The sequence below is a fragment of the Acinonyx jubatus genome, chromosome A3 (genome assembly GCF_027475565.1).
Source record: "Acinonyx jubatus isolate Ajub_Pintada_27869175 chromosome A3, VMU_Ajub_asm_v1.0, whole genome shotgun sequence".
Classification (NCBI taxonomy): Eukaryota; Metazoa; Chordata; class Mammalia; order Carnivora; family Felidae; genus Acinonyx; species Acinonyx jubatus.
In genome coordinates this window covers 26,848,683-26,875,623 of record NC_069388.1, presented here as the reverse complement: position 1 = coordinate 26,875,623, position 26,941 = coordinate 26,848,683, and the positions used below count along the sequence as shown (strand labels likewise).

The 26,941-nt window shown below is 42.2% G+C and overlaps 1 protein-coding gene across 1 annotated transcript in view; it reads left to right on the top strand.

The window, feature by feature from the left end:
- The window catches only part of DEFB128 (defensin beta 128), a 68,835-nt gene extending 42,205 nt beyond the window's left edge, over window positions 1-26,630 (top strand). The window contains exon 3 of the mRNA XM_053200124.1: window positions 26,256-26,630. Coding sequence (XP_053056099.1) covers window positions 26,256-26,491 — 236 coding nt within the window. The 3' untranslated portion in view covers window positions 26,492-26,630. The remainder of the gene's footprint in view (window positions 1-26,255) is intronic.
- Window positions 26,631-26,941: the final 311 nt, after the last annotated feature.

Below are 26,941 nucleotides of genomic sequence, written 5' to 3'. Positions count from 1 at the left end.
ATCCTAGAAGTCCCTTAAGTTTTCTGCTCTTTTTATCATTCTTTTTTTGTTTGTTTGTTTGTTTTTTGTTTTTTGCTGCTCTGATTGGGTGAGTTCCACTGCCCTTTGTGGTCACCGATGCTTTCTTCCGCTGCATCTAGTCTGCTGTCAACCCCCCCACCCATTGTACTTTTCAATTCAGTTATTGTATTATTTTTTTTAACAAATATTTATTTATTTTTTGGGAAAGCACAAGTGGGGGAGGGGCAGAGAGAGGGAACAGAGGATCTGAAGTGGGTTCTGCGCTGGCAGGCTGACAGCAGCAAGCCCAATGTGGGGCTTGAACTCACGAACCTCGAGATCATGACTTGAGCCAAAGTCGGATGCTCAACCGACTGAGTCACACAGATGCCCCCAGTTATTGTATTCTTAAGCTCTGTGACTTTTACTCTGTAATTGTTTATATTTTCTATTTCTCTGTTGAAATTTCCACTCTGTTCATCCATTCATCTTCTGAGCTTGGTGATCATCTTTATGGCCGTTATTATTATTATTATTATTATTATTATTATTATTTTAATGTTTATTTATTTTTTAAGAGAGAGAGAGGCAGAGAGAGAGGGAGACACAGAATCCGAATCAGGTTCCAGACTCTGAGCCATCAGCACAGAGCCTGATGTGGGTCTTGAACCCCACAAACCGCGAGATCATGTCCTGAGTTGAAGTCAGTTGCTTAACCTACTGAGCCACCCAGGCTCCCTGACCATTATTTTGAACTCATTATCTGACACATCACTTATCTCTCTCTCACTCAGGTCTTTTTCTGAAGTTTTATTCTATTCCTTTGTTTGGAACATATTCCTTGGTTTCTTCATTTTCCTTGACTCCGTGTGTTGGTTTCTGTGCATTAGATGAAACAGCCACCTCTCCCAATCTTGAATGATTTGTATCCCAATCTTGAATGATTTACCTCATGAGGGAGATGAATCTTACTGTTCAACCTCACTCTGGCTTTGGTTGTCTCTCAATCATTGTGACTGTCCAAGCTCCTACTTTATTTTTAGGGGCTACCAGTAGTTGAGGTGCGACAAGGCCTGTCAGTGTTCCAAAGGGCAGGGTCTTAGTCAACACTTAGGTTCCAGCTGATTGGAAGCCTTACTTTCAGGCAGCAGCTTTTAAAGTATGTGAATATACTTTTTCCGGGAGAAGATTGGGAGTTGGCATTTCTGTCTGCTCCCTCTGCCCTCAGCTCTGGGATAATAGCCCTTTGAGAACTGTTTCTTTTTTCTTTTTTTGCTACCGTCCCACTGAACCCATGAGCACAAGCCTCACTGGTCACCAGAGCCATACCACCAGGGGATGTGTCCTCTGGGTGGCAGACATAAAAGCTGGGGCACAGATGCATACACCAGGTCCTTTCTTGGAGACACTGATGGCCTGGGGCAGGACAGAGGGAGGGCATGAGGATGGCACCTGCTGGTCTCCCAAGTCTCTGGAGAGGGCTGTAGTTGTCCCCTAGATGTGTGTTTAATTAGAAGCTCGTCCCTCAGGTTACAGCTGTGAAGAGAAGCTAATAGGCCTCTTTCACAGAAAGACTGGGGATGCATTTCAGTCTGCTGTCACTGCGCTGCTCCCTGCAGGAGAGGGGGTGTCACTGGCTACAAATTCTTTCTTCCTTTGTAACAGTCTTGCAGGCCCTGTGAGCACAAGCCCCACTGACTACCAGAGCCAGATGATTGAGAGATGTCCCCTGTGTGGCAGATGCAAAAATTTAGGGGCCCTGTGAGCACACAGGCTCCTCCCTTGGAGATACCTGTGACCCGGAGGGAGGGAGGGAAGTGCAAAGATTGAGTCCACCAGCCTCTGTCCCCAGAGAGCACCTCAATAGGCCTCTAGGTGTTTGCCCAACCAGAAGCTCCAAGGTAAGAAATCAGCTTCTTTCACAGAAAGACTGGGTATGTGTTTCAGTCTGTTGTCTCTGCATCGTGCCCTACGGGATTGGTAGCCAGCCAAGAACTGTCTCTCCACGTATTACAGTCCCATGGGGCCCATGAATGCAAGCCCTGCTGGTCATCAGAGTCAGGCAATCAAGAATTGTCCCCTGGGTGGCAGGCATGAAAACTGGGGCACCAGATGCAAAAACCAGGGCACAATACGTGTGCATAAATTCCGCTCTGGGCATCGTATTCTATAGTAGCAGAGGGAGCGAGCAGAGATAAGTGCCTTTCTCTTGAGGTCTCTGGAGAGGGTTACAGTTGGCCCTTAGATGTGTGTTTCATTAGCAGCCTGTTCCTCTCGGAGCTACAGCTCTGAAGATAAGCTAATAGACCCCTTTCACAGAGTGGCCGGTCACCTCAGTCCGCTCTGCCCTGGTGTTGGTAGTGGGTTAAGAAATCTTTCTCTGTTTTTGTCCTGTGAGACCTGTAAGTGTAAGCCCTGCTGGCAAATAGAGGCAGGCAGTTTAGAGGTGTCCCCTTGGTGGCAGCGGTAAAAACCTGGGGAGTCAGAAGCTGTATAAGCTCCTTTCTGGGAGATATTGGTGAGCTGAGTGAGGCAGAGGAACAGCACAAATATGGCGCCCACCGGCCCCGGTTTTTGGAGAGTATTTGCATAATCCCCTAGATGTGTGTTAAATTAGATGCCTGCCATGCTGGAGGTGGGATTTCTGGTGAGATTGTGTCTCAGCCTCTCCTACCTACTTCAGTGTGTTTTTTTCCCCCAATCATCCAATGTATAGGAGTTGTTCAGCTAGACACTGTCCTCGCCCCACCTCACCCGCCCAAGGAAATTGTTCTGTATGTAGCCGTAGATTCAGTGTGCCTGTGGAAGGAGGTGAGTTCAGAATCCTCCTACATTGCCATCTTGAATTGGAATCTCCTTGCTTTTCTTTTGATTGACTAAATATTTTTCACTTTAAATTTATTCCCATCCCTTGTTTGGAAGGCACACACTATATTTACTTAATCAGTAACTTAGCATTTTTTTTTTTTTAACGTTCATTTATTTTTGAGAGAAAGAGAGCGCATTGGGGCAGGGGCAGAGAGAAGGGGACAGAGGATCCAAGGTGGGCTCTATGCTGACAGCAGCGAGCCCAGTGTGAGGCTCAAAGTCGCAAACTGTGAGGTCATGACCTGAGCTGCAGTTGGATGCTCGACTGCATGTGCCACCCAGGTGCCCCATAGAAATTTTATCATACATACTCACCTATCAAAATCTAATTAGTGTCTTTCTCCTCCTTATAAAGATTTAGAGCATTATAATTCCACCTCTCCTGACTTATGCACAATAGATTCTGTGTATTTTAGTTATATAATTTTTGACCCAAGACAATATGATTATTGTTTTATAAATCAAGCCTTTTCTCCTTGGTATTATTCCATGATCTGAAGTTAACTTTGTTGGATTTTGATATAGTGACTCCAGCTTTCTTTTTACAGGTGTTTGCATGGTATATCTTTTCCCATCCTTTCATTTTGAGACTACGTATATTTCCATATAAAATGTATATATTTGTAAATAGCATATAGTGTAAAAAACTCATTTATCGGGGTGCCTGGGTGGCTCAGTTGGTTGAGCATCCAACTCTTGATTTCGGCTCAAGTCATGATTCCAGGTTCGTGGATTGAGGCCCTTAAGCCTGCTTAAGATTCTCTCTCTCCCTTTGCCCCTCACCTCTACTCTCTCTCTCTCAAAACAAACAAACAAACCCAGAAACACCCCCCTCCCTCCAAATCCAAACCCATTTATGCTCAACACATGATTCACCATTAAGGAAATGCAAATCAAAACCACATTGAGATACCACTCCACATCTCTTGGGCATCTACTATCAAAAACCCCCCAAAATAGCAAGAGTTGGTGAGGATGTGGAGAAATTGGAATCTTTGTGCACTATTGATGAGAATGTAGAAAGGTGCAGTTGCTAAGGGTAATTGCATGGCAATTCCTCAAAAAACTAAAATAGAACTACCCTGTGATCCAGCAACTTCACTTCAGGTATGTACCCCAAATAACTGAAAGAAGGGTTTAGAAGATATATTTATACACTCATATTTATAGCACCATTATTCCTGGTGGAAGGAACACAAGTGTCACAGACAGACGAATGGATAAACAAAATGTGGTATATGTACATACTATGGATAATAATGCAGATTTTAAAAGGAGGGATATTCTGAAATGTGCTGTAACATGAATGAACCTTGAATATAACGTTATGTTATATGAAATAAGCCAGTTACAAGGAAGATAAATACTGTATGATTCCACTTATGTGAGGTACCTAGAGAAGTCAAATTCATAGATACAGAAAGCAGAAGTGTGGTTTCCAGGAAGTGAGCGGAGGGGAAAATGAGGAATTATTGTTTAATGGGCAAAGAGTTTCAGATTGGCAAGATTAAAAGAATTCTGGAAATTGGTTGCACAACAATGTGAATGTACATAACACTACTGAATTGTATACTTAGAAATGGTTGAGATGGTAAATGTTATGTCTATGTTACTACAATTAAAAAATATTAAAATAAGCCATGGCTCTTTCATGGGTCTCTAATTTTCTAGTGAAAAAAATCCATTCAAATTTTAATTTCTGTATTTAAACTATTTCCATGTACTATGATCATAAATATATTTGGGTTTTGGTTTTTTTTTTTTTTTTTCTGCTTGTTCTTTCTTTTTTATCTCCCTGTTTCACCTCTTCTGCCTTCTTTTAGATTATTTGAATATGTTTCTAGTATCTCTTTAAAATTTTTTCATTGATTTTTTTTGACTATATAGTTTTTTTGTGATTTCTCTAGGGATTACAATATATGATCTTATCTTTTCATAATCTACATAGAATTGATATTTGAATGGAAGGTAGTATTCTCACCACTACATAAGTCCCTTTATACTGTCCTCTGTATGTTGTCATATGTATTACATTTACATATAGTAAAAACCCCATGAGACCTGTTATAGTCATTGCTTTTAGTTGGTTTACACATATTTTTTTTTTAAGTTTATTTACTTTTTGAGAGAGAGAGAGAGGCAAAGTGAGAGAGAGAGAGAGAGAGAGAGAGAGAGAATGCTCTGTGCTGTCAGAGTCCCAAGGCGGGGCTCAATCCCATGAACTGTGAGACTGTGACCCGAGCCAAAATTCAAGAATGGGACACTTAACCGACCAAGCCACCCAGGTGCCCCGTTATATGTATTTTAAAGCACTTAAGAGGAAAGACTAGTCTATTATATTTACCAAAATATTTACCATTTCTGTTGCTCTCCCTTCATTGTTGAACTTCTATTTTCCTCTGTTGTATCTCCTCTCCTCCCCCCACCACCAACCTTTTTTGGAAGAAATTTCTTCAGCCTTTTTTTTAGAGCAGGGTTGCTAGTTTTCTTTTAATCTAAAAATGGCTTTCTTTTCTTTTCTTTTTTTTATAAAATTTTTTTTTAATGTTTATTTTTGAGACAGAGAGAGACAGAGCATGAACGGGGGAGGGTCAGAGAGAGAGGGAGACACAGAATCTGAAACAGGCTCCAGGCTCTGAGCTGTCAGCACAGAGCCCGACGCGGGGCTCGAACTCAGGGACTGTGAGATCATGACCTGAGCCGAAGTTGGACGCTTAACTGACTGAGCCACCCAGGCGCCCTTCTTTTCTTTTTTTTTTAAACAAACACTTTATTGAGGTACCATTGACATACAAAAAGGTGTACATATTTAGTGCACGCAATTTGATGGGTTTGGAGATAGGTACATAAATATAAAACCATCACCACAATCAGCACCACATGCTTATAAACATATATGACCTCCAAAAGTTTCTTCCTACGTTTAAAGCCTAGTTTTCATTATTTAAAAAATTATTTTTATTATTTGTTTATTTACTTATTTTTATTTATTTAAATAATCTCTACATCCCACATGGGGCTTGAACTCGTGACTCGATATCAATAGTTGCATGCTTTCCCAACTGAGCCAGCCAGGTGCCCCTAAAAATATATTTTTAAATTTAGTTAGTGATAAGAACACTAAACATAAGATACATTGTTTTAGCAAACTTTTTTTAAACTTTTTTTTTTTTAATGTTTATTTTTGAGAGAGAGTGCGTGTGGGAGAGGGGCAGAGAGAGAGGAAGACACAGAATCTGAAGCAGGCTCCGGGCTCTGAGCTGTCAGCACAGAGCCCGACGTGGGGCTTGAACAACGAACTGCGAGACCCATGAGATCATGACCTGAGCTGAATTCGGACACCTAACTGATTGAGCCACTCAGGTTCCCGTGTTGTAGCAAATTTTTAAGTATACAATACAGTGTTGTTAACTGTAGGCACTGTGTCGTACAGTTCTTACATTTGTATAACTGAAACTTTGTATTCTTTGACCAACATCTTTCCATTTCATCTCTCTCCCTGCCCCCAACGCCAGTCCCTGGGAACCACTACTCTACTCTCTGCTTCTATGAGTTTTATTAATTTAGATTATTTAAGTAGGACTATGTAGCATCTGTTCTTAAGTGTCTGGCTTATTTCACTTAGCATGATATCCTCCAGAGTCACCCGTGTTGTCACAAACGGCAGGATTTCCTTTTTTATTAAGGGGGAATAATATTCTATTATATGTAAATACCACATTTTCTTTATCCATTCATTCATCAGTGGACATTTAGAGTACTCCATGCTTTGGCTGTGGTGAATAATACTGCAGTGAATATGAATGCGGATATTTCTTTGAGATCGTGATCTCACTTCCCTTGGATATATACCCAGGAATAGGTCGGTGGATTGTTAGGGGAGTTCTATTTAAAAAAAAAAAAAAATTTTTTAATGTTTATTTATTTTTGAGACAGAGAGAGACAGAGCATGAACGGGGGAGGGGCAGAGAGAGGGAGACACAGAATCTGAAACAGGCTCCAGGCTCTGAGCTGTCAGCACAGAGCCCGACGTGGGGCTCGAACTCACGGACCGCGAGATCATGACCTGAGCCGAAGTCGGCTGCTTAACTGACTGAGCCACCCAGGCGCCCCAGGGGAGTTCTATTTTTACTTTTTGAGGAACCTCCATACGGTTTTCCATAGTGGCTGAACCAGTTTACATTCCCACCAACAGTGTACAAGGGTTCAAAAATTTCCCATATTGTTGCCAACACTTGTTAGCTTTGTTTGTTTGTTTTTTGATCATAGACATCCTAATAGGTGTGAAGTGATAATCTCATTGTGGTTTTGATTTGTGCATTTCCCTGATGGTAAGTGTTGTTGAGCACCTCATATACTTGTTGGCCATTTGTGTTTTTGGAGAAATTTCTATTGAGGTCCTTTATCCATTTTTAAAAATCAAGTTAGTTGTTCTTTTGCTACTGAGTTGTAGGAGTTCCGTATATATTTTGGATCTTAACTTCTTATCAGCTACACGATTTACCAATATTCTCTCCTAGTCCATCGATTGCCTTTTCACGCTATTGGTTGTTTCCTTTGTTGAGTAAGCTTTTTAGTTTGATATTTTGGTAATTGTTGGCTTTTCCTCTTCTTCTTTCTCCTCCTTCCTTTAGTAACTTTTAACATTTCTTCCTCTTTTGCCGTCTTCCTTTGTGATCTGATGACTTTTTGTAGTGGTATTATTCTTTGATTCTTTTCCCTTTACGTTTCGTGCATACACTGCAGCTCTTTGTGATTTCCACAAAACATCTTATAGTTACAACATCCTGTTTTAAGATGATGACAACTTAAGTTTGCTACAAAAACTTTATACTTTTACTTCTTCCCTCTTCAGAACATAGGTTATTGATGTTATAATTCACATGTTTTTGTATTGTGTCTCCATTAACGAGTTATCATAGTTACAGTGATTTGCACTTGTTAAAAGGGATTTTAACATCATTGCAATATATAGGGATTCTGAATTTGACTATATGTTTACCTTTACCAGTAATTTTTTTAAAGTGTTTATTTTTGAGAAAGAGAGAGAAAGAGAGAGACTGCAAGTGGGGAAGGGGCAAAGAGAGAGAAGGAGACGCAGGATCCAAAGCAGGCTCCAGGCTTTGAGCGGTCAGCACAGAGCCGGACGAGGGGCTCGAACTCACCAAGTGCAACATCCTGACCTGAGCCGAAGTGGGACGCTCAACCAACGGAGCCACCCAGGCGCCCCCAGTTTGTGTCTTTCTGAGATGAGCTTCTTTCCCTTAGTAATACGCATTTAAATTTCCTCCATGTCTTCTCATGGCTTGCTAGCTAGCTCACTTCTTTTTGGCATGGAATAATTTTCCATTGTCTGGACGCACCGCCGTCGTTATCCGTTTCCCTTCTGAAGTACATCTTGGTCGTCTCCACGTTTTGGCAAAATTATGAAAAAAGCCGCTTTAAACTTCTGTCTGCAGGTCTTTGTGTGGGCTTAAGTTTTCAACTCCTTTAGGTAAGTACAGGTTTCCCGCAGTATCCAAAAGTGGAGCGTTCCTGTGAAATCTTTTGTGAGATGGCATGGTGTAAAATGAAGAGACAGTTACCATTAATTTATATGGGAAAATTTGAGGGTGTTCCCAGACCCCAAAAGTAACCTCTCTTAGGCTTTTCCGATACCTTAGGACACACCTTTGCCAATAAATGCACAGAATAAATCGAGACAAGGCACAGATGCTCAGAGACCCACTTTCTGGCTCTGGTGGCCTGACGCTGAGATGCCGAGTGTAGGTCCGGGGGCAGGCGTTTGGCGGGGGCCACTGTTGTTACTCAGGGGCACACCGCCTCCATACCAGCTGGCCGCAAAACAAACGCTGAATGCTGGCTTCGCTTTCTGCCTTTTTTTTTGTGGAAGGAAGAATCCTCCTCGGGTTTCTTTTGGCTAGTGAAAACAGCGCTCGTGGGGGGCTTTCGTACAAGCAAAGTGGTGTACCATGAACTTTTGGGAAGTGGGGGATACCTGTGCCCAGGAACCACAATTGTGGAATCGGACAGTAAGAGTGTCTTTAGTTTTGTGAGAAGCCACCGGATTGGCTTTGGTCTTTGAAGTTGGTTGTGCCATTTTGCATTCTCACCGGCAACACTTGGAGAGTTCCTGCTGCATAGCCTCCCCAGGATTTGGCGTTTTGGTGTCTGGATCCTGGCCGTTCTGATAGGTATGTTGTGATATCTCACGATTGCTTTAACTTGGACTTCCCTGACGACAAATGATGTGAAGCAGCTTTTCGCACGCTTATTTGCCATCGGTGTATCTTCTTTGTTGAAGTGTCTGTGAAGGCTTTTGGCCCATTTTTTACTTGGGTTGTTTATTTATTTATTTATTTTTTATTACTGAGTTCTAAGAATTCTTTGTATATGTTGGATAGCAATCCTTTATCACATGGGTCTTTTGCAAATATTCTCCCCCAGTCTGTGACTTGCCTTCTCATGTTCCTGACATTGTCTTCTGCAGAGCAGAAGTCTTTAATTTTAGTGAAGTTTACCTTATCAACTATTTCTTAATGGATTGTGCCTTTGGTCAGTTATGAAATTCTTCAGCTCTAGGAATTTTTTAAAAGTGATTTCCTTTTTTTTTTTTTTTTTTGAACTTACTTTGTTTAAGTATTGTTTTCCCAGTTTTGCTTATTGCCTGTCTATGTTTTCTTGCAGTTCACTGAACTTCTTTTTAAATGTTTATTTATTTTTGAGAGAGAGAGAGAGACAGAGAGAGAGGGAGATACAGAATCTGAAGCAGGCTCTAGGCTCTGAGCTGTCAGCACAGAGTCCGACGCAGGGCTTGAACTCACAGACCTTGAGATCACAACCTGAGCTGAAGTTGGACGCTTAACTGACTGAGCCACCCAGGCACACTTCACTCAACTTCTTTAAGAGGATTATTCTGAATTCTTTGGGAGTTTACATATCTTTATTTTTAAGGGTTGGTTATTGGAGTCCTATTACTTTTTTTTTATGTTTATTTTTGAGAGAGAGAGAGAGACAGAGTTGAGTGGGGGAGGGGCAGAGAGAGAGGGAGAGAGAGAATCTGAAACCGGCTCCAGGCTCCGAGCTGTCAGCACAGAGCCTGACATGGGGCCCGACCCCACGAACCGTGAGATCATGACCTGAGCTGAAGTCAGATGCTCAACCAACTGAGCCACCCAGGCACCCTTGGAATCTTATTACTTTTTTTGGGTGGTGCCATGTTTCCCTGATTCTTCATGATCCTTGTATCTTTGTAGTGGTGTCTGTGCCTTTGAGGACGCAGTCACCTCTTCCAGTCGATACAGGTTCAATTTGGCACGGAAGGACCTTCACAAGTCGGTTCAGCCTGGGGTTCTGGACTTTTCATTGGCAGGTGGGGCTTGCTGTGGGGTCTCTGGTCGGATGGAGCTCCTGCCTGTCCTGTGAGCTTTGGTAACGCTGGTGGCTGGCCTCCCACCTGCTGGCTGGGTTCCGTGGTGGGGAAGTGTTGCCTGTTGGGATCCACGGTCAGGCAGTGCCAGTCGCTGGGCTCACCGGGCTCCTTGGTGGAGTGCTGCCGCTGGCTGGGCTCCATAACCGGGCAGGGCCACTGGCTAGTTTCTGCAGCCACCCCTGATTGGATGGGGTTGCAGTTTGTACTCCCTGATGAAATGGTGCTTCTAGCTGGATTTTATGTGCAAGTGAAGCCGCAGGCTGTGCTTCATCGTTGGGTGGGGCTACTGGCTGTGGTCTGACACTGGGCAGGGTTGCGGGTTGTGCCGTGTGACCGGTTGGGGTGCTGGCTTTGCTCCCTGGCCCCGTGGAGTCACTGGCTGTTCTCTGTGGTTGGGCAGGGTCCCTGACTGTGTACCACGGCCAAGCAGGGCCATGGACTGTGCTCTGCATCTGGGTCAGACCATGGGCTGAGGACCCTCCCAGGCAGAAATGCTGACTGTGTTCCCCGGCCAGAGGGATTGTTGACTTGGCTTCACAGGTGGGAGGAGCCACTGCCCGGGCTCTCTGTTTGGGCAAGGTCATGGCTGCAATGTGGTTGCAATGCAGTGCTGGTCACTGTGAGCCCCCCACCCCTTCTTTGTTCCACCTGCCTTGCTGTGGTCTAGGTCTGTCAGTTGTCCCAGTGTTCTCCAAGATAGAAGTGGGCTCCCAAGGAGGGACCCAGAAATGCTGGGGAGGCTAAACGTCTGGGGAGAAATTGTGGGCCCAGGAGATCGCGCTTGGTGTGGCACCGTGTTTGCCCGGGGGAGGGCTGATCTGGTCAAAGTGAACCTGCTCCTCTTACCTTTCTAAAGTAGGTTTCCTTGGTTTCGGTGCTTCAGCCTCACTCTGGGATTTTCAGAAAGGCATCTTGTCTGTGGATATTTGCTAATTTGTATTTCTGTGGGGAGGACTTGATCCAGGGGCCTCTTCTTCCACTATCTTGCTACCTTCAACAGCAGAAGTACATTTGGTTGCAACACAGAGACTGAATCTGCGTGTATTCATGGGAGTGACCGTGGGACGGGAGAGAATGGGAGAGCTCTGAGTAGAGAGCATATTCAGAACAGCGTATAAAGTATGAAGGAGGGATCTTAGGAATGCCATTCAGTTTTTCTCTGATAGTGTCCTTTCCCGCTCCTCTCATAAGCAACCTCCTACTGATTTCTCAAATCTCTGCTTCATTGGAACTTCCAAAGCAAGTCTCTTTAAATCCTGGACTACTGTTGACCATTTTAAGCTCTTCTTCATTTAATGTCCTCATTAGTTATTTATTGAGCATGTATCACATTCTAGAAACCGTCTCAGGGGCCAGTAGTATGTACCACAAGCAGTTCCTACCGTCATGGGGTTTACATTAAAGTGGTTTAAAATGGTGAGCAAAACCAGGTACGGCTCTCACTTTCATTGAGCCTTCTGTTGAGTGAGGCAAACAGGCAGTTCAATGGCTGCTGCTGAGGGCTCTGTAAAGATTGAAAATGACAAATTCAGATGCCATTAATCTGTACAGTTTTGTGATTTTATCCAGCGTTCTTATCAGTTGTTCTTTTTTTTTTCTTTTTGAGAAGGCAAGCACTTAAAAGGATCTGGGGATCCAGTCCAGTTAAGTGTCCAAGTTCAGCTGGGGTCATGGCCTCATGGTTCGTGAGTTCGAGCTCCGCATTGGGCTCTCTGCTGTCAGTGCTGAGCCCGCTTTTGATCCTCTCTCCCACGCTCTCTGCCCCTCCACTGCTCTCTCTGTCTCTCTTAAAGATAAATATTAAAAAAAAAAAGAAAGGAGCTAAGGTTGAACTTTTTCCTTACAGATAGGTGCAGAAAATGATAGTGTTTGGATTCTTAAGATGTTGGCAAGAAAGCAGTTGACGCGATCAGTCATGGAGTGGCCGCTGATAAAGAAAAGCGAGGCAGGAAGAGTCTGATTGACACATGGAATGTACTGGAGTCAAGGGAGTATATATCTTGATGAATTCAAGGAGAAGGCTTCCATAATAACAAAATCAGGGAGCTGAAGATGTGACTGGGTGTAATCCCAGGAGGCGGAGTTAGGCAGAACAGATTCCATTCAGCTTATACTGCTCACACATTAATGAGACCCTGGAGAAGTCCTGTCAAGCCTCTGAGCCTCAGTTTCCAAATTTAAAAAACGCTGGCAATGACACCAAACTCGAAAGTGTTACGAGTTTTTTTTTTTTTTTTAACGTTTATTTATTTTTGAGACAGAGACAGAGCATGAACAGGGGAGGGGCAGAGAGAGAGGGAGACACAGAATCGGAAGCAGGCTCCAGGCTCTGAGCCGTCAGCCCAGAGCCCGACGCGGGGCTCAAACTCACGGACCACGAGATCGTGACCTGAGCTGAAGTCGGACGCCCAACCGACTGAGCCACCCAGGCGCCCCGAAAGTGTTACGAGTTTTAAGTGTGGTAACTTAAGTGGCATTCAGTGCATGGTTGGTGCCCATAGAATATTTGCTTCCTACTGTGTGATGCCCCCCAGCCTTCTTTTATTCCTTCCCTTTCTCCTGTTCCTATTGTTAGAGTCCTAGAGAAGTTATTGTCCCAGCGAAGTTATTGTCCCATGAAATGAGATGAGGAATAAAGAAATTGTGCAGGAAATCCAGGTCAAGGGACTAGAAGATAAAAGACCTTAAGAAGGAGAGCTTGCACAAGGTCAATTCCTTCATCTAGGTCACATGACTAGGGCGATTTCAGGGATCAAGGTTGTCCAGTGTGGGAAGTACAGTGAACTTTTCGGGGAGCCTCTGATAACCCCTCTGTCTGGGCAGACAGATCCCAATCTCTTTGTACCTGTGACTTATCTCTCCTAGTCCTACGAACGGGCCCTCACCCCAGGGCACCCCAGGGCACAGCATGATCTGCAGCCACTTACGCACATACCCTTCTGCCATCGTCCAGAGAGCAAAGACCTACAAGAGATTTCCCATCTCCCAGTGAAGACAGCCTGGCATGCAGGGGACTGAAAATTTGCATGGGTGATCATGGGGTGGGTGCAGAGTGTGTGCGCCTGTAGTTCTCCGGAGGTGAAATTTGTGTGTCAGAAACAAGATAGGTTCATTTATAAAGCTGTATAATAGCAGATAAGCAAGTTGAATACAGTTCTATTTGTTTTGGGACAATGAACCACGATTCTTTGCGTTACAATAGCAACTACAAAGAAAACGTACCATTTTAGTACAATACAATATACATTGGCACTTTATGTAATCCCAAACTGGTTGGAGTCCTCATTACCTAGCCACATGATTACTTGGGTATTTAGACTCTGGAAGCACGTTGACGCAAAAATGTCTTTTCTTGTTGAATGCTTGAATATATAACAAATTGTGCTTTCTTTTTTGGTGATTGTTATTTGTAAAATAAGAAAAGAGTGTTCACTTGTTTCTTTTGGTGTCTGTGCCCTCCTGTCATAGACATGTGGCACTATCTTTTAGCTACCCAGCATCTTTCAACTCCTCTGTACCTCTCTGTGTCTTTCAACCCTCCTCTATACCTGTGGCCACTCTGTCCAGCTTTCCCCTGAAACGCGCCCTCCCCTTCCATAGTATATAACTGTCACTTGGAAAAGGTTGCCAATGTCGCATTCCCCCTGCATCTAAGTGTGCTCACGTAATTTGTTCTTACCAATAACGTGTGAGGTGAAATGATTGGTGTCACTTCTGGGAAGAGGCTTTTAAGAATCAGTTATGATTTCCTTGTGTTTCCATCCACTGGCACCAATAGTCTGGACCTCAATGGTCTGTTAATGAGAAACATAAAGAAAGCGTATGAACTTGTGGGGCACCCGGGCGGCCTAGTTGGTTAAGTGTCCGACTCTTGATCCCAGCTCAGGTCTTGATCTCAGGATCCAAGGTTCCAGCCCTGTGTTGGGGCTCTGTGTTGGGTGTGAAGCCTATTTAAAAACAAACAAACAAAAAAAAAAAAACAAGGAAAAAAAAGTGTATGAAGTTGTTAAATGATCAGGGTTAAGGTCTCCTTACAGCAGGAGATGTGGATCCTGGTAGGAAAGCTTACTGATGCATATGATGGTGGCCTCTACAAGTGACATCGTGGCAGTGCCTTTCTGCAATGGAGCTAATGTGAACCCAGTCCCTGTGCTACTGCACATCATAATGCCCCTTGTTAGGATAGATCAGCATTATACTTGCTAATAGAATGGCATAATGCATTTTCCCGGACCATAAGGCTTTACAACAATCTGCTACCATATCAAGGAGCACACGAATGTCCTAGAGCTCCCTCTAGAGGAGTAAACAGGATGTTTTACAGGTGTTTCTTGTGGGCTGAGTCCCAGTCTTCACTGTAGATCTTCTTTTCTTAAGTGCTATGGGCAGTGTGTCGCCTTCACTTTCTCTATTATATACTTCTAGATTAGTTTAATTTTTGTATAAAGTCATATACAACCTTGCCATTTTAGAAACAAAATAGATTAGAAAAGAATCACTCTGATTGTTGGAGTACACGGTGGGGGGCAAAGAAACTAGGGAAGAGAGTTCTGTAAGAACAGGTGGGAGGTGATGGGGAATGAAGCCGGGAGGAGGAGATAGAGCTAGGGAGTGGGGCATAGGTGTGGAGGGGTGGGGGGTGGCCAGTAGAGGAAGTAGAGGATGAAGCATCTAGGCGTCTGCTTCAGTTACCAGTGCATGTGGTGAGGACACAACCTCCACTGCCAATGATCTCATGTACTCCCCAAATTACAGAGTGGGTCTTTCCTAAAAGGACAAAGGGGCATTTTTATCCCAGGGGATAAGCTGAACGAATAGCTTAGAATACAAGAACTGGGGTGGACATCTAGTCCAACGTTTATGTCACAGACAGGAAAGTGAAGCTGAAGAAAGAAAAGGGAGTTATCAAAGGATCACTTAGCAAGGCTGTGAATTTGAGTCCTCATTGATTCACAGACCAGGGATCTGTTTCCTTTATCCCTGAAACCCTTCTCATCTCCCTCTCCAGAAGAAACTAAGATGAAAAGTTGGTTGTATAGACTTGTATATATCTTAAAAATGTTTTTCTAATGTTTATTTATTTTTGAGAGAGAGAGAGAGAGAGAGAGAGAGAGAGAGAGAGAGAGAGAGCGCAAGCGCGAGCACAAGCAGGGAAAGGGCAGAGAGAGAGGGAGACACAGAATCTGAAGCAGGCTGCAGGCTCTGAGCTGTCAGTCAGCTGACGTGGGGCTCAAACCCACGAAGCATGAAATCATGACCTGAGCTAAAACCAAGAGTCAGGTGCTTAACCAACTGAGCCACCCAGGTACCCCAGTAATGCCACAGATTTCTAAAAAGTTTGTTTGTTTGTTTACTTACTTATTGAGAGAGAGAGAGAGAGAGAGACAGAGAGAGACAGAGAGAGAGGACATGTGTATAAGTGCTGACAGCACAGAACCCAATGTGGAACTCGATCCCACAAACTGTAAGATCATGACCTGAGCCAAAATCAAGAGTTAGACACTTAACTGACTGAGCCACAAAGGTGCCCCTCTGAATTTGTTTATTTGTTATAACAAGGTTTTTTTTTTTGTGGAATCTTTAAGGTTTTCTGTGTATAATATCTTGTCATCCCCGAACAATGGCAGTTTTACTTCTTCCTTCCCCATTTGGATGTCCTTTTTTTCTTTTTCTTGCCTTATTGCTCTGGTTAGGACTTCTGATGCTGTATTGGATAAGTGGTGAGAGTGGGCACGCCTGTCTTTTTCCTGATCTTAGAGGAAAAGCTTTTAGTTTTTCATGGTTGAGTATGAGGTCTCTGTTCCGTGGATACAAGATAGTTTCTTCCGTTGTCATAGACTGTGGTTTTAACTTCCAACAGAATATGTCATCTGTTAGAAACATAGCCAAGAAACCTGACCCCATATCCGAGAAAGCATTATTAAAGGTCATGACATGTTTGTGAATCAGAGTATCTAGCTTTAACTAAAGATATATATCTTGTATAATAAAACTGATTTAAAAAAAAATTCACTCCAGGACCATTCAATTTAGAGTTTTACCTTCCCTTCCCCTTCCCCTTCTTCTTCCCTTTCTCTTTCTCCTTCTCCTTATTTTTTTTTTTTCATTTTAAAGAGAGACAGAGCACCCGAGCAGTAGAGGAAGAAAGAATCTTAGGCAGGCTTCATGCCCAGTGTGCGGAGCCCAATCCCATGACCACGAGCTCATGACCTGAGCTGAAATCAAGAGTCAGATGCTTAACATACTTGAGCCACCCAGGCGCCTCTAGAGCTTTTTTCTAACGTAGCATTTGCTTGATGTAAAATGGCTAGTGGTGTGGTTGGGACAACTTGCTTCTCCTTATACCTGATTTTTAATTTCAGAAGATATTGTGCACACAAATTTGTTTAGAGTTGCCTACACAGGGTAAAAACTATAATGGTTGCTTTTGAATTTTTAAAGGTTTTCCCTGATATTAGAAAATTCTTTTGTTAATGTTTTGAAGTCTCTAGATGTCCACGGACCATGAAGAACAATCATAGAAACATGTTCATCATGGGCTGGGGCTCTGCCTTGAAGTTCTGGAGTTTGGAATGCTTGGACGGCTAATGAGAGGATTTGCTTTGGCCACTAGGTGGTGCTCGAAGTCCAAACTACCTGAATGTTTTCATTTTCATTTTGTTTGTTTGTTTATGTTTTTGATTTTGGTTCCATTATAATTAGCGTACATTGTTACATTAGTTTCAAGTGTGCAGTTTAGCGATTCAACAATTCTATATATTCCTCAGTGCTCGTCATGATAAATGCAAACTCCCTGAATTCGACAGTGAAAAGGATGGAAGAAAGGGGGAGGAAGCATGACTGCAGTGGGATTTACCAGGGCTGCAGGAATACTGGATGGAGTATTTCAACTGGGAAAAATATGCCTAACATCTTCTGTTGCCTCTTGGGCTGATATGAAGGGAATGGATTAAGAACCCAGTTTTGACTAACCTTGAAAGTTTATACATGCTCTCTGAGGTATATCAATTTTGTTGCTTCAAAAAGTTTACAATTATCTGTAACTATTGTTTTCAACATAAAACAATATGGAAAAACTCCAGATGAAGTAGGTATTGTGTTGAGCCATTACCTACATACCTAGTTTGCTCTCTCAATAAATGAGTTTTCAAAATAACATTTTTACCCTAAAATTATTTTGATTGAAAAAAATCTTTTTTTTTTTTTTTCATTTTTCTGAACATCTGAAGGTGTATGTGAACTCCTTCTGGGAACATAGGCTTTCCTCCATAACCTGGCCTAGAGGTACCTCAGAGGTATTGGATTGTTCTCTCAAAGGATGAATGTATCTCTAGTTTGTTTCTTTATTTTTAAAATATTTTATTATTTTTTAAAGGGTAATCTCTATATCCAGTGTGAGGCTTGAACCCACAACCCCAAGATCAAGGGTTGTGTGCTCCACCAACTGAACCAGGCAGGTGCCCCTGTGTCTCTAATTTAGGTTTTAAAACTCTCAGAGAAAAACCCCTGCAAATGAGTTATTTCAGGCTTTACTTTCTGGGCTAGAAGATACCAATTGTCCTGTGTGAATAAAGTGTCGGTTCAGGTTTGGAAGCTTGCTGGCAAAGTATGCCCTTTCTGACAGTACGTGCTTTGTTATAATCACTCGGCTGAGTAATGGAATTGTTCTAGATCACTGGAAGGAGCCTGACCTCTGGACACGAGATTGAATATTGTCTTCGTTTCCTATTGGTGCAATTACAAATTACAACAAATTTAGTGGCTTAAGCCCACACAACTTTACCATCTTATAGTTCTGCAGTTAGTCCGGAATGGGTCTCACTTGGCTAAAAGCAAGGTGTCAGCAGGGCTGTGTTCCTTTTGGAGTCTTTAAGGGAAAATCTTTCCTCGTCTTTTCCAGCTTCTAGAGGATTGGATTCTTTGGTCATGGCCCCTTCCTCCTTGTTCTTCAAAGCTAGCTACGTAGCATTGTCAGATCTTTCTTTGACACTGACTCGTCTACCTCCCTCTTCCACGTTTAAGTGATCCTTGTAATCACATGAGACCCATCCAGTTAATCCAAAATAGTCTCCTTATTTTAAGGTCAGCTGATTAGCAAGCTTAATTCTGTCTACAACCGTGACTCTCCCTTGCCATGTAACATACATGCACAGCTTCTGAGAATTAGAATGTGGACATCTTTAGGGGACCATTACTCTTCCTACCATAAATATTATTAATGCAATTTTTCCCACCTTTAGAACTCAAAATTTCACATATAGATGGTCCCTGACTTACAATGTTTTGTCTTAGGCTTTTTGATTTTACAATGTTTGCGAAAGTGATACATGTTCAGTAAAAACCATACGTGATCTTTATTTATTTATTTAATTTTTTTTGCATTTACTTATTTTTGATAGAGCAACTCACAAGTGGGGGAGGGGCAGAGAGAAGGAGACACAGAATCCCAAGCAGGCTCCAGGCTCCGAGCTGTCAGCACAGAGCCCGATGCGGGGCTCAAACTCACAAACCGCGAGATCATGACCTGAGCCAAAGTCAGACGCTCAACCGACTGAGCCACCCAGGCGCCCCTGAATTGTGATCTTTACCCAGGCTAGTGATGTGTGGTAAGATATTCTCTCTTGATGCTGGGTATCGGCAGTATCCAGTCAGCCTTGCGACCAACCGTCAGGGTAAACAACCGATACACTTAACAGCCATGCTGTAACCATCAACCATTCTGTTGTTCACTTTCAGTACAGTAGTCAAGAAACTACACGCGATATCCAGTGCTCTATTTTAAAATAGGCTTTGCGTTAGATGATTTGCCCAACTGCAGGTTGATGTAAGTGCTCTGAGCGCATTTAAGGTCAGCTAGGCTAAGTTATGGTGTTCAGTGGGCTAAGTATATTAAATGTATTTTTGATTTATGATATTTTCAGCTTAGAATGGGCTTATCAGGATGCAACTTCATCATAAATTGAGAAAAATCTCTATAACATGTTTGTTTTTACTATCATTTTTTTTTTTTATTATTGAGGGAGAAGAGAAATATTTAGCTGAGATCAACTTGGGTTTAGATACACAGAAGATGAAACATGAAGGCATCTGGCATGTCGTTGGTTGATTGTCAGATCTGGTTTCTTCTGCTTATGTTTTTTTTTTTTTTTCTTTTTTAATGCTTATTTATTTTTGAGAGACAGAGAGAGACAGAGTGTGAGTGGGGGAAGGGCAGAGAGAGAGGGAGACACAGACTTAGAAGCAGACTCCAGGCTCCAGACTGTCAGCACAGAGCCCGATGTGGGGCTTGAACCCACGAACTGTGAGATCATGACCTGAGCCAAAGTTGGAGGCTTAACCGACTGAGCCACCCAGGTGCCTGCCCCTCTTCTGTTTATCTTTAACTAGAGTTCACAATAACAGGATATTTGAACCATCCAGTCCTGGACACAGCTGAACCATCATGGACATGCATGTGATTTTCGTTTCAAGTCATATCAGAAGCAGAGTCCATCTGGGCCATCTAACACTCTTTGTTTTTATTTTTATCTCTTATTTTTATTAAAAAATTTTTTTTAATCTGTAATTTTTGAGAGAGAGAGAGAGACAGACAGACCCTGAGTGAGGGAGAGAGAGAGAGAGAGAGAGAGAGAGGGAGGGAGACACAGAATCCAAAGCAGGCTCCAGGCTCCGTGCTGTCAGCACAGAGCCTGATGCAGGGCTCGAACTCACGAACTGTGAGATCATGACCTGAGCCAAAGTCGGACGCTTAACTGACTGAGCCACCCAGGTGCCCCTATCTAACACTCTTTGAACTTAAAAAAAAAAAGTCACTTTAAGTTTTTCAATCATTAATTATTACTAGAGACTTACTCTGACCATCTATCTCTAAGGCCAATCTGCTGAAACCAGATTCACTAATTATCAGTTAACCATTTATTTCTCATAACTAACATATGATCTTTTTCTTTTGTGTTCCTCTGACCTGATAGTTCTTATCAACAAAAGCCTCGAAGAATCAGGCAGACATGGGTAGCCATACATCTCACCTGGAGAAAAGTCTCTCTTTGGCATGCTATGGAATGCCGCATCAAAGCCACTGGTGATACCTCTCTATCCACATATCATGGTATTATTTAACTATCAAAAAAATAACAAAAACAAATAAAACTTCAGATTCATTTTTGATTTTATAATATGATCTGAAACACACTGCAGCAAGGAGACCAAATCATGACATTGTTTATTTCATATACTTTCATCTGTTAATAGTTCTGGGGGGGAGAAAAAGGAGAGCAATGGTTAAATGGCATATTTAAAGCTACTTAAAGTACTTATATCTTTGAAACGATTTTTTTTAATGTTTATTTTTGAGAGAGAAAGAGACAGAGCGAGAGCAGGGGACAGACAGAGAGAAGAGACACAGAATCTGAAACAGGCTTCAGGCTCTGAACTGTCAGCACAGAGCCTGACACGGGGCTCGAACTCACAAACTGCAAGATCATGACCTGAGCCAAAGTTGGACGCTTAACTGACTGAGGCACCCAGGCCCCCCCAGCACCTATATCTTTAGTATTTAAGCAAATATCGTTTGTGAACTATTATTATCACGAGACATTTGTATGCTTTTTGTGTAATGTTTCACACTTATTGTCCAAACACACACACAAAAGTTCCAAATGTGCATTTCATAAAATATGACACATTCCTGGTATACTTGGGTCTCAGGAGTGCAGTGGAATGAGAATGAACAGTAATATATAGCAAATTGCAATCCTAATTGGGTCCCTCAATCTTAACCTAATAAATCTATCTTGTGAGACAACTTATGGATTAAAAGCAGATTCTCTTAAAACGAACATTGTATTTCTAAATTTATATCAACCTTCTGCAAGAAGCACATACATACTTTGTTTCTATGATATTGCTTGCCTGTTTTCTACTGGGTCATTTGTCATTTTGTTATTGATTTGTAAACACTCTTTATATATTATGGATTTTAATCCTTTTATGGTATAGAATGCATTTATAAATTTTATTCTACTCTGATTATCTTTTTTTTAAGTTTATGTATTTTGAGAGAGGGAAAGAGAGAGAGAGAGAGAGAGAGAGTGGGGGAGGGACAGAGAGAGAGGGAGAGAGAGAATCCCAAGCAGGCTCCATGATGAGCATGGAGCCTGACACAGGGCTGAATCCCATGACTGTGAGACCATGACCTGACCCAGGTCTTACACTGGCTTGAACCCTCTCCTGCATGCATTTTGTTATAAACATGTTACGCACTTTATGTAGTCAAATCTGTCACTCTTGTCATTTTTAATAATTCTCTTTTGTCCTCATTATTAGCTTTATTTCCTTTGAAGTTATTTATCCTTATTGTTCATTTAAGTTCTTCTTTTATATTTTTTATTTTTCTGAAACTATCTGGTGGCATATATTTAGGCATAATGGTGGATAGCAAACATAGCTGAATGTGGTTCTTCTGTATTGGGTCATGTCTGCTTTGCCAATAGGCCTGTTTCTTGAATCAGAGAAATGAATGTAGACTTTGTATGCTTATAAATATGTGTGTGCCCAGGGAGTGTTGACTAGCAGACCCTCTTTTAAACTGAGTGGCTGAAAAGCAAGCAAGCTCACTTTATTTCATCTTACTTCTTACACAGTTGTCAAAATAAATGACTTTTGGAGTGTAATATCTAGAAGGCTAAACATCAGTATGTTAACAACAGAGGCAAGAGTATGGGTGGTCTATTTTCACCTTTTTTGTTTGTCTGTGTGTCTGATTTTTTCTAGCATGAAGTGTTAGTTCAACTTCCTCACATCTCTAAAGAAAGAATAACAAAAGAATCTTGCTTGAGTCCTCCAGTCTTTGTAAGAGGGAATTAGGAATCCTATTTCTTGTCTGGATTTAGCCTATTCAACATTTGGGGAAGATAACATCTTGAGTAGAATTCAGAGGATATTTCTAAGAAATATAACACATTTAAAGTTCATTTATAAGTAAGGTATTAAAAGCAATTTGTATGACTATGGGTCACAGTGGGAGGTGCAGTTACAAACGTTGATGGGTGATTTTTCTTTTTAATGACCACAACTAAAATGCAACATTTAATTATGCATCCCAGTCTACTCAAGGGGAAATCTCTTGCTTAGCCACAAAGAGCTTTGAAAATGAGACTGTGTGCTTTTTGTGCCCCATAAGGATTGCAAAAGGTCTCTCTGATATTAAAGAGTTGACACAGGTGACAAGGAGTTGACCAACAAAGACTTAGGAATCTATTCAAGCAGGCAAGAGATATTACTTCCAGGATGTAACAATGTCACCTGTGAAAATCAGAAATACGAATTCTCTCAATATAGGTTGTTCTCTGAGTGGTGAGTGGGATATAAGGAGGTGGGTGGAAGGATGTCCAGTCAAGTGCATGACCAATAAATTTTGTGAACAAAGCAACATCTTGTATTTGAATATTTTGTCTTGGCCTCCCAAAGACTGACCCAAAGGAGGCAACTGCCCAAAAGAGGCAAGTTAGCTAATAGCTAAGGCCTTTACTTTTAGGTTCATGGAGAACCTGGGTTGATCCTAGTTCATTCCCTACTAGCTGTGTGACATTGGACACATTAGCAATTCCCTAAATCGTAGTTTTCCAACTGGAAAGAGAGAGGTATTAATTTTGTACTTCATAAATGCAAAGGCTTAAAGTAAGTGATGTATACAAAATGCATTTGTCATATAGTAGGCACATGTAAGAGGTCATTGAGCTGAAACCAATGAGGTACAGGTGGGACTAGTACAGATCTGGTGGGGCCACTGGTCAATTCTTGTTCCTCATCTTGAAATATCAGTAGCATTTGGCACTTCCTCCTCCTTGACAAATTTAATTCACTCTGGTTACTGGCAAACATAATATGCTATACACAGTATTCATTCCTAACCCTAGCTGTAGCCTGAACCCTGTGTTGTGATACAAGTTTCATTATCATCAACAAATATTTATTCAGCCTTCACATATTCCCAGATTCTTTGTGGTGATGGAAAGCTGTTTGGGTGGGCTGTAATTCAAAATTACTGTAATTATTAATTACTGTAAATTCAAAGTTCTGGTGTCCAGAAATTGGAAAACATGGTAAACAGAATTCTTTAGGAAACGTCTTAATTAACTTCATTACTGTCTTGGGTATTTTATAGAGCAATAATTTGTTTGGTTCTTTGCAATCATTCATTCCGTAATTACACACTGAGAATATAGCATGGGTTTTGTGTTGTGCATTAAGATCTCCAAATTGAACAAGGCCAGTGGCCTGCCCTTGAGGGGCTCATAGATTATTACAGATGAACAAATAATTGGAACGTGACGTATTGTGACCGCCACCAAAAATATGGACAAGATACAGTGTTGACAAAAGAAGGGAGTTTGCAGCATATTTAGTTGGGTCAAGGGAAACTTTCACAGATGTGGAGATGACTGAACTCGGTTTGGAAGGAAAATTAGGAGCTCAATAGGGCCAGCTTGATGGACAGGATGGGAGAGCATGATATAAATTTGTGAAGAGAGATTATTTATTTATTTATTTTTAATGTTTATTTCTTTTTGAGACAGAGAGAGACAGAGCATGAACGGGGGAGAGTCAGAGAGAGGGAGGGAGACACAGAATCGGAAACAGGCTCGAGGCTCCGAGCGGTCAGCACAGAGCCCGACGCGGGGCTCGAACTCACGGACCACGAGATCATGACCTGAGCCGAAGTCGGCCGCTTAACTGACTGAGTCACCCAGGCGTCCCAAGAGAGATTTAAATGTGCAAAGAAACAGGTTGTGGAAGTAACAAGTTGGGTTGAGGCACCCACACCAATTTGGCAGAAACATAAGTGGTTCTCTAAAATGCCTAGAGAGGTGAGCAGAGACTAGCGGCGGCTAGTTCACAATGAGTTGAACACTGTGCTAATGAGATCTGATCTTTTTTTTTGTTTGTTTGTTTTTTAATTTGCTCTTTTGAAAGACTTCATTTGTAGAATTGCTCTGTACTGGAGAAGACTTCACTGGAGACTCCAAAGTAATACCAATTTATCTGGGCAAACCTTAAGGCAGTCTTAAGATGCATTAAGACTAGATGACTTTCTGGAAGTTTCATACGTAAAAATACTATTTTTCCTACAATAGTTTCATACAGTAAAAAAATTACTATCGGATGTGTGTATGTGTCTGCCTTTATCAGCTAATGATTTACTTAATCTTCCAAATGCGTTACTTTTGCGAGTAAAAGTTGGCACCAGCTGGATGGGACATTGGAACAAGAGGAATAAACTAGGACCGACTCACACAAATAAGGACATATGACCAACCAATTGGGCTGATGGCCCAGGTGGAGAAATCAATGTTCCTGCTCTCTGGGAGCTCACATCCTGAGTAAAGAAGAGTGGGTGTGATGCGATGGAACATTCTGTAACTGTGAACTCCAAATATGGGAATGAAGGTAGGGTAGGCTTGGATTTCCTGTCCGTCCATATGGGTTAAAACGAGAGCTCAGAATGCTGATAGCACCCAAAACTCTAGTTTCGTTCTTGAAAGACCGTGTGTGACAGAGATCGCTGGGCAACGAAATTGTGCTGCCTGTTTCTCTTGGGAAGTCTGTAAACATGAAGCTGTTTCTGGTTCTCATTATGCTGCCCTTTGAGGTCCTACCAGCAGGTAACTTGTCCAAATGTACCATGAAACCCTAGGAGATACTACTCTGTCTGTAGGAGCGGGGCCAGGGCCTTCAGATTGTTGCTGTCTTGCCAATGTCATCAAAAGTACCCACTCTCCCTGAGTCTGTGTCTTAGAAGAAAGCATTCAGGGTGGTAAGAAGACATCAGGGCTGTACTCTTGGAAGTCCTTTCCAAAGGGAGGCATGAACCCATCCTCTAGAATGATCTTTGTAATTGAACATAGTTTTCACACAGGAACCTCACCATGCCTTTTTCCATCCAAACTCATTTTCAGCCTATGCTACAACAGTAATGAGAACAGTACAAGCTTTGGAATCATGTAGATGTGAGGTTAAAATATATCTTGATCACTGGTTAGTTGTATGAATCGGGCTAATTATTCCCTTTGAATTTCAGTTTTCTCATCTGTCGATTGAGTATGGATGACCCAGTTTCATAATGATTGAATTTCATGTGAGGAAATGTCTCTTTTCTCCCTCTTTGTTCTGTGAGCTTGTCCAAATATGGGTACAGGGGCAAATAAAGAATTAAAAACAGGCAATTTAGGACCTCAGTACAATACTCCGAATAGTTTGGATCTCTAGGGAGATGGGTACACATGGAATTGAGTTTGATTCCCTGGGCAACACATTTATTTGAGACAAAAAGGAGGAGAGAGAGAGAGAGAGAGAGAGAGTGAGAGAGAGAGCAGAGCCAGGAGGAGCATGGTTATGAAGACACAGAGGCTGGATAAAGGAAGTTCTCTGCAGCATTTATTGCGGAGACCCACGAGGTGTTGGCAAAGGGAGATTTCTGCTGCCCGTGTCAATGAGTGTGAAACCCACTGTCTCTCTTAACTTAAAAAGCCCTGTCTGTGATACTCTTTTAAAGGTTAACTTGGCTTTGAGTCATGCCACGGTGGCAAGTTGGCACTCTTTGGGGACACTGGACCGGGGTAAGGCTGAGCGAGTACTGACTTTGGAGCATGGGAGACAGAGTCAGATTTGCCAGAGTCCAGGGGTGGGACATAACAACAGTTGATAACCATGCGTTGGTCTCTCTTTTCTGGTCATATAGTTCTGATGTTCTCAGAGATAACTGGGTATTGGCTAGGAGCCTGGGGTTTTGATGTCCTTAATTTGGGATGATTTTCCAGGAGGAGGCGCTTCGTTTTCTCTCACCAGCATAAGGTTGACTTTGGAACCACAGGAGGCCAAAACTTACGGGAACCACACACGCCTTCTACTCTGCCTCCGGAACTAATCTGCGTCCAATGTTGTTTTCTGTGCACAGATACGGCACGACCCAGGAAATGCTTTAGTAATATAACAGGCTACTGCCGGAAGAAATGCGAGATGGGGGAAATCTATGAAGTGGCATGTCGAAATGGGAAATTATGTTGTGTTAATGAAGGCGAAAACAAAAAACACAAGAAAGCCCCAAAGTCGCCTTCCTTTTTGGTACAGTCTGATGGGAAGATGGACTATGTTATTTTACCCACTACCACACTTCTTACAATCCAGATATGAATCAGGGGCTGGCTCCACTGGTCTCCACTCTTCTTAAACCAAAAATGCCACCTCTTCCGACATCCTGGGGCAAGAGATGTATCTACTTCTTCTGTGACCTTGATTCTCCACATAATAAAGGGTTTTTTTTTTTTTTTTTTTTGCTTTGCTCTGGATTTATTTATTAATGTATTCACTTATTTTTTTGAACACTTTAAACATAAAGGAATAGTTATCATGTTCCAGGCATTCATCACCCTGGTAACATGGGTGACGTAGAGATGAAAAGAACGTATTGGTAGAGGTGGAAGTTAGCCACCTAACTTTTCCGCATTGTCTGTGCAATTTCATAGCATTTCAAATATTGCTCCTTTTATTTATGTATTTTTGTTTTTGAGAGAGAAAAAGAGAGAGCATGTACTTGCGCACGTAAGAGGGGGAGGGGCAGAGAGAGACAGAATCTTAAGCAAG